The 10,225-nt window shown below is 36.8% G+C and overlaps 1 protein-coding gene across 2 annotated transcripts; it reads right to left on the bottom strand.

The window, feature by feature from the left end:
• Nucleotides 1–2,632: 2,632 nt before the first annotated feature.
• Nucleotides 2,633–10,212, bottom strand: MAGOHB (mago homolog B, exon junction complex subunit). 2 transcript variants are annotated; one of them, XM_025455092.2, is made up of 5 exons: nucleotides 10,037–10,212; nucleotides 7,221–7,279; nucleotides 6,392–6,502; nucleotides 4,197–4,279; nucleotides 2,633–2,973 (listed from the first exon to the last, which is right to left on the bottom strand). In XM_025455092.2, the coding sequence occupies exons 1-5, from the start codon at nucleotides 10,128–10,130 to the stop codon at nucleotides 2,874–2,876; spliced, it is 447 nt and encodes a 148-aa protein (XP_025310877.1). In that variant the 5' UTR covers nucleotides 10,131–10,212; the 3' UTR covers nucleotides 2,633–2,873. The 2 variants fall into 2 exon arrangements, with proteins under 2 accessions (XP_025310877.1, XP_048958659.1); XM_049102702.1 differs by lacking the exon at nucleotides 10,037–10,212 and adding an exon at nucleotides 9,773–9,840.
• Between the last annotated feature and the right edge of the window lie 13 nt (nucleotides 10,213–10,225).

The raw sequence follows: 10,225 nt of genomic DNA, 5'->3' as shown, positions 1-10,225 counted from the left end.
AATGGAGTCCTGCCTCAGGCTTCCTGCTCAGCAGGGAGTCTGCTTCTCTCTCTACCACTGCCCCTCTGCACCACTCATTCTCACTCTATCTCAAATAGTCTTTAGAAAAGAAAAAAGAAAGAAAGAAAAAGAAAGAGGAAAGAAAAAAGAAAAAGAAAGAAAGAAAGGAAAGAAAGAAAGAAAGAAAGAAGGAAGGAAGGAAGGAAGGAAGGAAGGAAGGAAGGAAGGAAAGAAAGAAAGAAAGAAAGAAAGAAAGAAAGAAAGAAAGAAAGAAAGAAAGAAAGAAAGAAAGAAAGAAAGAAAGAAAGAAAGAAAGAAAGAAAGAAAGAAAGAAAGAAAGAAAAAATAAATCAGAGACAATATAAAATATTTATCTTACTGACCTAGCCTCCAATCTTGGTTTGAATAGGAGAAACTCAGCAGACAGTGGGGACAGAGCATAACAAGTTAAGTCAGCACTGGAAGTGCTGAGAATGAAGACAAGGAGTAACATGTTAAAGATGTTTTGATCTAAGGACTATTACTCCCAACATTGTTGCAGCTTGATCATCTTATCAATGTCTTACTCAGGAGCCACAAAACAGTTATTTTGAGGAGCAACCAAACATTGTGGGCACACAGGTTAAAAGCGCACTTGTTTCTCCCTTTCTCCTTGAGGTTGGCACCTAAGTATAAGAAAATTACATGATTTTACACTGTATATCAATGTCTACAACTTGAACAGAAATGTTTCTTTTCATAAGAGACCTGGAGGTGATAACAGTATCATCTTGCACAGTGGAGATCAGGCAACTTTCCAGGGCAAACCTGGATGATGGCTATACATTTTCACTCAATGTGCAAGATCAAACAGGATTACATGGCAAACAGGATACCAAGAAATGCTCTACAGCTACAATGTCCAAAGGGTAGGCACAAGGCACACAAGCTATCTAAATTTGATCAAAACTACATAGCACTAAAAAGTGGCCTGTTGACACCAATTACACCAGTTATTTTATTCTTAAGTGAAAAATCAACAGGACAGGATTTAGAAGAGATTTACTTCAGTAAAATATTATTAAGTATAGAATCTAGAGTGGTTGTGAGTTTTACAATTCTTGTAACAAGTTTTATACTTGGGGATCCCTGGGTGGCGCAGCGGTTTGGCGCCTGCCTTTGGCCCGGGCGTGATCCTGGAGACCTGGGATCGAATCCCACGTCGGGCTCCCGGTGCATGGAGCCTGCTTCTCCCTCTGCCTATGTCTCTGCCTCTCTCTCTCTCTCTGTGACTATCATAAATAAATAATTAATTAATTAATTAATTAATTAAAAAAACAAGTTTTATACTTGAAATTTTTCATAATTTTGAAAAATATTTTTAATTGAATAGGGCTATAAATTCAGTTAGACTAACCACATCTCAAGTACTTATGTTGCTACCTTATTGGACTATAGATATAGAACATCTCTATTATCTCAAAGAAGTTGACTGGACAGTCACTAGAACAAAGCTCAGGAGTACTGGCAAACCTTCAGAGACCAATTCTACCAATGAGGTGACCCAGTAAGTCCTGACTGACCACAGGGCAAGTGAATTATCACTACCAGGATGGCACACTTTTAAAAAGTAGAGGTTCAGATGGAGGAAGAACAATACCAGGGGCATAGTTACTAACAGGGGAAGTAATTAAAGATCAAGTCTATCAGCAAGAGGTTGCAGGGAACTGAAAATCATGAGTTGAACCTATGCTCATTTATAATTAGAATACATAGACACGAACATGTGCATTAAAGTCTCAATTTTTAATAACTTATAATGCTGAGAACTTATTTCCTACAAAAATACAATATATTGTGAAATATCTTATTGATAAAATCTTTTGTGAAATAAGGAGGGGATCCTTGGGTGGCTTAGCGGTTAGGTGTCTGCCTTCGGCCCAGGGCGTGATCCTGGAGTCCCAGGATCAAGTCCCACAACAGGCTCCCTGCATGGAGCCTGCTTCTCCCTCTGCCTGTGTCTCTGCTTCTCTCTGTGTGTCTCTCATGAATAAATAAATAAAATCTTAAAAAAAAAAGGAATAAAGGCATAATAAAAGATATGTTTAACTTGGAGTGCTGACTTCACTGTTGTAATCCTGTAGGCAATTACTGACTATGCCAAAAATATTTAAATTCTAATAATTTCTGTAAGGTTGTGATAAATGTAAAAACCTGATGTAAACAACTACTAGGGCAGCCCCAGTGGCGCAGCGGTTTGGCGCCGCCTGCAGCTTGGGGTGTGATCCTGGAGACCCAGGATCGAGTCCCATATCGGGCTCCCCGTGTGGAGCCTGCTTCTCCCTCTGCCTGTGTCTTTGCCTCTCTCTCTCTCTGTGTCTATGAATAAATACATAAAATCTTTTAAAAACAAAAACAAAACAAAACAAAAAAACAACTACTAGAGGCACCAAAAATTAAGTCCCATTAGGTATGGAAGAAATAAAGGAAGATTACAATTGCCTTTAATGAATGAAAATCTAGCAAAATATTTCTGCCTGAAAGAACTTCTGGCATAGGATGTACCTACTAAAACAACTCTTTATTATCTTACACTGAATAAACAGACTTGGCCTTGTGAAAAAAAGAACAAAAGCAAAAAAATCACTCTCCATTCAGGCTTTGATATGTTTTATTAGAGCAAACTCTCAACAAAAGGTTGCTTTTATTTACAGAATTTCATGTGTAAGGACTGTCTAACCACTTGGACCCAAGTGAGAATAACCATTAGCCTATTTATGTATTTTCTTATTTTTAGTTGGCATACAAAAAAAAGTTTCACATTTATAAAAATCCCAATAGTGTAAATGACAAACCCCTAATTAAATATAAAAACAGCTTCAAAAACATACAATTTAGATTGGTTTAATCTTGAAATGTAATCCAATAAGACTAAATACTAAACATTTCAGGTCCTGTACCAAATAGTAAAATACTCGAAGGCCTTCAGGATCCCTAAAATTTAAAAAGATAAAAATTATTATTTCGTTCCTAAAATAAAACGCTTAATTTTAAAGTTAATTCCCAAAACAAAACAAAAACCAAAACAAAGGCATTCAGGAGAAAGGAAGGATCTGTCTCAACGAAAATGAACAAACTAAACAATTATCTCTGGATTTTCTACAAAAAATATAAATTTTCTTCACCAGTATTCATTACATATTTAAGTATTTATTTTCTTATAAAAGTAATAGCTATACATATCAAGAACAGAGAAAGTATATAAAATTATAAAGATAGAAAAAATAATATTCATAATACTATTAAATGTCACTCCTCACAGAATAACTATAAATATTTTGGCATTTCTCTATTTTCATAACTAAAATCATTCCCTGTGCTCTTTTTAACATTACTTTTTTGGTTACATTAAAAACAATTCACAAATGACTTTTAATTAACAATTCTTTGTTAAGACCTTTTGATTTCTTCCCAATTTTAAGACTTTAGTGACCATTTTCTTGAATAATAAAGCCTTTTCATTACTTTGACAGTATATCCATAAAATAGATGTTCAGAAATGAAATTACTAAGTCAAAGATGAGTTTACAATCTTAACAGTTTTTCATGTATAATCATCACACTGCTTTCCAAAGAAAACTGTACCAATTTAAGATCCCAGTTAGGGTATGAATACCACATCCTCCCTAACTGTGGGAAAATCAATGGATAGTTCAAAAATCTGGTTGGTCTTGATGAACCTAGCCTTTTGTATGTAATAGTTATTATGCATTCATTCTTTTCTCCTTTCCTCTAATTATTTTCTCCCTTCCTCTAATTAATTAATTTATTAATTAAATTTCTTTCAAATATTAAACTCAAGAAGAAAAGTGATATGATATTAAGCTACTGAGGTGATATAATCAATAAGGATTTCTTTAAAAGATTATGAAACTTTATCCAGATTTTTACCAAAAACAGTTATTAAAATTTGGTCACTGTTATACATAGTGATCAAATTAAGATTTTTTTTTTTAATCAGAAAAATACACTGTTAGTCACTGTCAAAGTGGTTAGGCAAAGCAAGTCTTTAATGACATAAAAGTCAGAATTATATCTGGAGAATAAACTGGTAAGTTACTATTGAAATAATTCCAGATTATGGCTACCATTTCCTTCTAAAATGAGCCTGTCAAATAAATTACATCAATTTAGTCAAAATACTTTAGCATACTCACTTTGACTGATTTACATCAATAAGAGAACCTATTTTTGATGTGGTAAAAGAAATGTGTTCATCTCCAATTACAATCTCAAGCTCCTGAAAAAAATAAAACAGATTAATGTAGTTAATATAAAACTCCATTTCAGAGACATCTGAATTCTTGTTGTCAAGAGATCCCAATTTTAGCTGCAAGTTTTCTAGCAGAGGAGAAAAAAAAAAAAAACAGAAAAAAAAAAGAAACTTGACCTGATAGACATAAACTATGTAAAATAAAAACTCTGTAAAATAAAAATCCCATTGACTGCTCAGGAGTCCCCAATATTAGGATCAACTAAGACTGTTTTCCACAGATATTATAAATAAGACACTATACATATAAATGATGTATGTAAGAGTGACGCATAAACGACTCATAAAGCTTATGAAAACAGTGATATTTACAAGCAAATGATGGTACTGATATCTGAGTCCTGGGCTGTTAAGACTGAGAGACTCATAGTTGTTTGACTTCACAAAGCATGTAAAATTAATACCTACTAAAGCAAATGTAACATATTACAGACATTCTTAGTGTGCCCCAATTATTGTATAAATTTTTCCCTAGATTTTATCTGCAAATCTAAAATCAATAATTAAGAGGCTATGTGTGTAGTGATTTATCAAGTAAAATTAAAGAACATTTTAGCTATGTTTTGACCAAGAAACCTAATTATACACAGTTTATGACATGCACAAAATGGAGAATTAACTAAGGCTCTCAAACTATCATAGAATCTTTGACTTAAAGATCCAATTGATAGGGATACCTGGGTGGCTCAGCAGTTGTTGAGCGCCTGCCTTTGGCTCAGGTTGTGATCCCCAAGGTCCTACGATCAAGTCCCACATCAGGTTCCCCCAGGGAGCCTGCTTCTCCCTCTGCCTATCTCTGCCTCTCTCTGTGTCTTTCATGAATAAATTAATTAATTTTTTAAAAATCCAATAAATGATTTCTGGAACATGCCTACCCCTCCCTACTAACCAAAACACATAAACCCATCATCAAGTGGGTAGATGAAAATACTGAGTTCTCTCTGAGTCTAAAAGAGATAAATGATTTGCTGTTATGGTGTCTGTTTTTTAGTACATAAGTACCTATTGCATAAAAGAAACCAAGATTTAGGGGATCCCTGGGTGGCGCAGTGGTTTGGCGCCTGCCTTTGGCCCAGGGTGCGATCCTGGAGACCCAGGATCGAATCCCACATCGGGCTCCCAGTGCATGGAGCCTGCTTCTCCCTCTGCCTATGTCTCTGCCTCTCTCTCTCTCTCTCTGTGACTATCATAAATAAATTAAAAAAAAAAAAAGAAAGAAAGAAACCAAGATTTAAAAAGTTACTTTTCAAAACTGTTTACAATATGTCACATAAATACTATTAACTATGACCTTTGCTTTCCTAAAAAATGCCTGTTTAAATAGAAGAGTTAAGTGATTGCACAGAACATCAGCATTTGATTTCTCCATATTTTCTTCCAGTCAAGGAAGGGGATATAAAGTATAATCCTCAGGAATATACAAAAATGAAATTAACTGTTTCTTCCTCCAGGATTTGTATTTCAATTCTCCAAGAGTTGAAAAGACCCAATCAAACTGTCTTTCTACAGAGGGAAATTAAGCCTTCAAACTTCTCCAGAAAAAAAAAAAAAAGAAGAAAAAAAAAAACAAACTTCTCCAGAAGCCCTTTGAGAAACATTAATTACTCCAAAGGGAACAACAGGAGGCAAATGCGGTAGTCAGTTTGCACAAAGACGCAATCAAATCCCTCTCTTGGGCCTAAGAGTTCTCAAAGTTATAAAAATGAAGAAAGTGAATTTTATAGTCAATAAGAATCTTGTCTTGAATTTCACACTGTACTTTTTCTTAATAGAATTAATATACAATAGCAATTATTCATAACAGTGTGAAAACATCATAACTTTAACTCGTGAAGCTACATAGAAGACTCGTCAGGAAGATGTCTAAATTCAGAGCTCTGCACTGACTCCTTTACTATTCAGAAGTAGGACAGAAAATGAGACTAAGTGAAATAAAATCAAAGAGTATTGATCAGATGCCTACTAAATAAATGGAAAACCAAAGAATCAATGAGGATCTATTCTAAATAAATAAGTAGAAACACAACATTTATATTACCAGTTTCTACTACCATGCCTAAAGAACCACTGAACACAAACCTGTCGGCCAACTCTGTCAGGGGGAGGCCACAATGCATCATCTTCTTTTGTAATTTCACTGTCATCAATAATCCTCTTCAGTTCTTCCATTACACTCTTGTGTACATAAGCCTGAAAACAAGTTACAATAAAAATTCCACAATGTCTATTTCTTCCCACAACTCAGGATGAAATGATAATACAAAGTTACAAAACCTAAATATTCAAAGAGAGTATCACAGGAAAATCTAATACTGATTCCAAAAGTACAAGTTGGGAGGGAATCACTCATCTTACAACTTTATTAACTCTCTTGCCCTTTCCTTTAATATATATCTGTTACTAAATTAAAATAAATAAATTAATAACTTCCACTAGCCCCTTTTTAAAACTTTGGATCTGCCTTTGTAACACGGAACTCAAATACATCTGAATGGTTAATGGTGATTTGGAAAATCTGTGGTGAACAGAGACAAATACAAGTACATATCCCAGTTACTGCTCTGAACTTTTTCTTACTTAGCCCTAACTTTTGAGCCTTTCATGTAAAATTCACTGTGTTTAAATCTTGACTATCCATTAGTTTAATAAGGAGTGGGATAAGGAGACATAACTAATTATAAAATGAATGAAATTATATGTTCAAAAGTGGGACTACAACTTAATATACTCAGATTGCATCTTCTTCTGTTACACATGCTACCGTTATATCTAATTTAAAGACTCCCTTTTCAACCTATAAATTGGCTTCTTTACAGCAATACAGCCTTAGGTGTATTTTTGTAAATTCAAAAATGACATGAAGAAAATGGTCTAAATGTAGAAAATTAGACATTCAAAAAGAACTTACCTCCTTTCTGATCATGACATCATTTTTGTAATTGCTGTTGTTCGCGTATCTAAGCTTTCCTGTGGGGAATACAAAAAAATTCAATTTATAACTGCAAAAACTGCTATAAATAAATAAACAAATAAATAAATAAATGACAATGAAAGCAATTTTGAAGGTAAAGATGATTTATACTATTTTCATTAATATTTCTGCCCTTTCAGCATAAGATCAATGCTAGACCTGTAAACACTCAAATATTTGTTGGTAAAAAGTTGGCTAAAGGTGAAGCCAGTCATTTTCAAAACTTTCACGCCTTCAATAGATTTTTAAAGTATTTAACATAATTTTTAAATATTTCATGCCTTCAATATAATTCAATATAATAGAGGGGTCATTTTTAAGGCTCATTTGCCTAAGCTGTCATGAACTAAACAGGGACTCTGAAAAAGGAATTAACATTTTTTTTAAAGCCTATGTAATAGGTCTCTATTGGCCCTAAGTCATTTACCCAGAGCATTAGATCTAATCGGTAAAACAACCCTTAAAAGGTTTTATTCTCTCAACTATTCATAGTTGAGAAAACAGAGTTAAATAACTTGCCCAGGGTCACAAAGATTCAGTTCTAGGTCTACCTTCTTCCAATACTCCTGCTTTCCCCACTACTCCAAAGTGTTCTTTTAATTATCTCCTTCAAATTAATCTATGCATGGCAATGCTACTATTTAACACTGTGGCTAAGATACAAAACTATGTACTGCTTCTAGATAAAAGTCGGCCAGTTTGTTAGCTGACCTACACTTAACTTTAATCCATGACTTTTGTACTCCCTGATGCATGCTTCTCCTCATAGCTATAGTCAGTTGTTCATATACATATGTAATGTGGTCCTGATCTCTAAAATGATAGGTTACCCTAGTGCAGTGACCCTTGATCACTGAAGGAAGTATATGGAATGGTGTGGTGGCAGACAACTGGATGAAAACCACTGTTCTGGCATGAACTCTCCCTGATAAATGAGACTACTTAATTTATGTGACTAAACATGATCTAGGCAAGCTGAAAGCTGTTTACAGGCAAAAGCACTAAAAGGAGTATCACCTAAGAAAAGATTAGATGGAGAATTCAGGTAAATTTGGCTCCTTAGCTAAATTTAGAAGAGACATGGCAAGAACATAGGAGAATAGTGATTAAGGTTTCTGAACTGCAGGGCTGTAGTTACTTTGAGTTTCTTTTTATGTCTGATACTATTCCCCCTTCTCTAATATGTGATGATGCTTCTGTGCTTTATCTTTCACTCTCACAGAACTCTGTCCAAAGCATAACACATCATTTAATATCCACACTGTTTTATGGCTAGTTTTACATCTTTGTTACCCAAAGCAAAACTCCTTCAGAGAAGTTGAAGAGACTTGCTCATTATTGTACCCTCAATTTTTGTATTTTACATGTTGCCCAGCATATAACGGGCATTCAAAGACAGAAAAATCTATGCAGGTGGACTGTCCTGGTTCTAAGGAGAGTTCAATATACAATAACTCTCTAAAGAGAATTAGGGCTCTCAAAACATAAAATATGCTGCACCTACAAGGCAGCAGTTTCCACCTTATCCTTTGTTCATGCTGCTTCCCACGGTCTGAATGTTTGTTGTTGTTTTTCCCTCACAGGCCAAGAAAATAGCTATTCTCGAGATGCCTGGGTAGCTCAGCGGTTGCGCGTCGGCCTTCAGCTCAGGTCGTGATCCCGGAGTCCCGGGATCAAGTCCCACGTCGGGCTCCCTGCATGGAGCCTGCTTCTCCCTCTGCCTGTGTCTCTGCCTCTCTGTGTCTCTCAGGAATAAATAAATAAAAGCTTAAAAAAAAAAAAAAGTCTATTCTCATTTCAAGACTCATCTTGAAAGAGGTTTTGGGCTACCTCCACCATGATCTCAAACCCACCTTTGCCCCACATTTTTTTTTTTTTTTGGCATGTATTTTTGGCATTTTGGCATGTAGAGCGAGTGTTTGAGACTCTAGTCCATGGTCTCCTTGGTGCCGGCCTCTCTGAACTAAATTCCTTTCTTGTTTCACCAACAGTAGATTCTCTGCCTTTGGATGTTATCAGCGGCTGCGCCCCCAATCTGGTCTGTTTGGGAACCCCAGAATAGCCCTGCATACCAGCTACAATTTCAAACGTTACCTTCTCTAGGAAGCTTTCCTCGACGCCTACATGTAGCCCTAACCATTCCCCTCGTTTGTATTCTTAACGCATCCTATGGGAACAACTATATTTAATCACCCAAACCACATCATTATACCCATTCTTCCATACGTGGAGCTTCCTTCTTCAGAGTGTCTCATTCCTATTCCTAGACACGTGGCCTTACAGACAGCGCCTGAACGAATACAATGGTTGAATGGGGAGTCCGAGAATCACCGGTCCCGGAAAGATTTTAAGCATCCGTTGGGCCAGTGCGTGGTGGGATGTTCTTTAAAATGTTCAAGGATGACGTCAAGTAAACTAGATGGCATTAGGGTCTCTTCCGGTGCGCTGAACGTGGGATTCTCATTATCCTATGTTCAAGTTTTCAGTACCTGGCAGGATTCGATTTTCTGAATTCATCTACACCCGTGAATTTTCTTTTATGCAGAGAACCAACTTCTGCTTCTGAAGAGTCTTCAGTTCGTATTTACTCCGGCTCTAGCCGTGACCTCGGCCCCCACGACAGACTCGCAAGCCCCCCGACGCTGGCTCACCGCACCCCGCCTCCTCCGAGTCCTCTCCGCCCCGCTTCCCCCAGCCGCGCATCGCGCTAGGCTGCGGCGGCGGCGGCGGCGGCGCCCCGCTCCGCTGCTCACCGTCTGGCCGAAACTCGAACTCCAGAAACTCGTGTCCAAACTTGCCCTTGTGCCCTACGTAGTAGCGCAGGTAGAAATCGCTGGCCATAGCCATGTTTGCGCCCCCTGAAGCCCGCCCAAGGCCTGGCCAACGTGCCGCCGGGCGCCTGGCAGCCACGTCATCGCGCGGGATAAATGCGTCACTGCGGG

The sequence above is a fragment of the Canis lupus genome, chromosome 27 (genome assembly GCF_003254725.2).
Source record: "Canis lupus dingo isolate Sandy chromosome 27, ASM325472v2, whole genome shotgun sequence".
NCBI lineage: Eukaryota > Metazoa > Chordata > Mammalia > Carnivora > Canidae > Canis > Canis lupus.
The sequence above is the reverse complement of the archived record's forward strand: the minus strand, read 5'-3'. Positions and strand labels throughout refer to the sequence as shown.

Excerpts from the sequence above, each read along its gene's own strand:
- MAGOHB (XM_025455092.2), bottom strand. The coding sequence starts at position 10,130 with ATGGCTATGGCCAGCGATTTCTACCTGCGCTACTACGTAGGGCACAAG. Across the intron at positions 7,280-10,036 it reads GTTCGAGTTTCGGCCAGACG|GAAAGCTTAGATACGCGAAC; the intron begins GTGAGCAGCGGA and ends TATTCCCCACAG. Across the intron at positions 4,280-6,391 it reads CTGACAGAGTTGGCCGACAG|GAGCTTGAGATTGTAATTGG; the intron begins GTTTGTGTTCAG and ends TATTTTTTTCAG.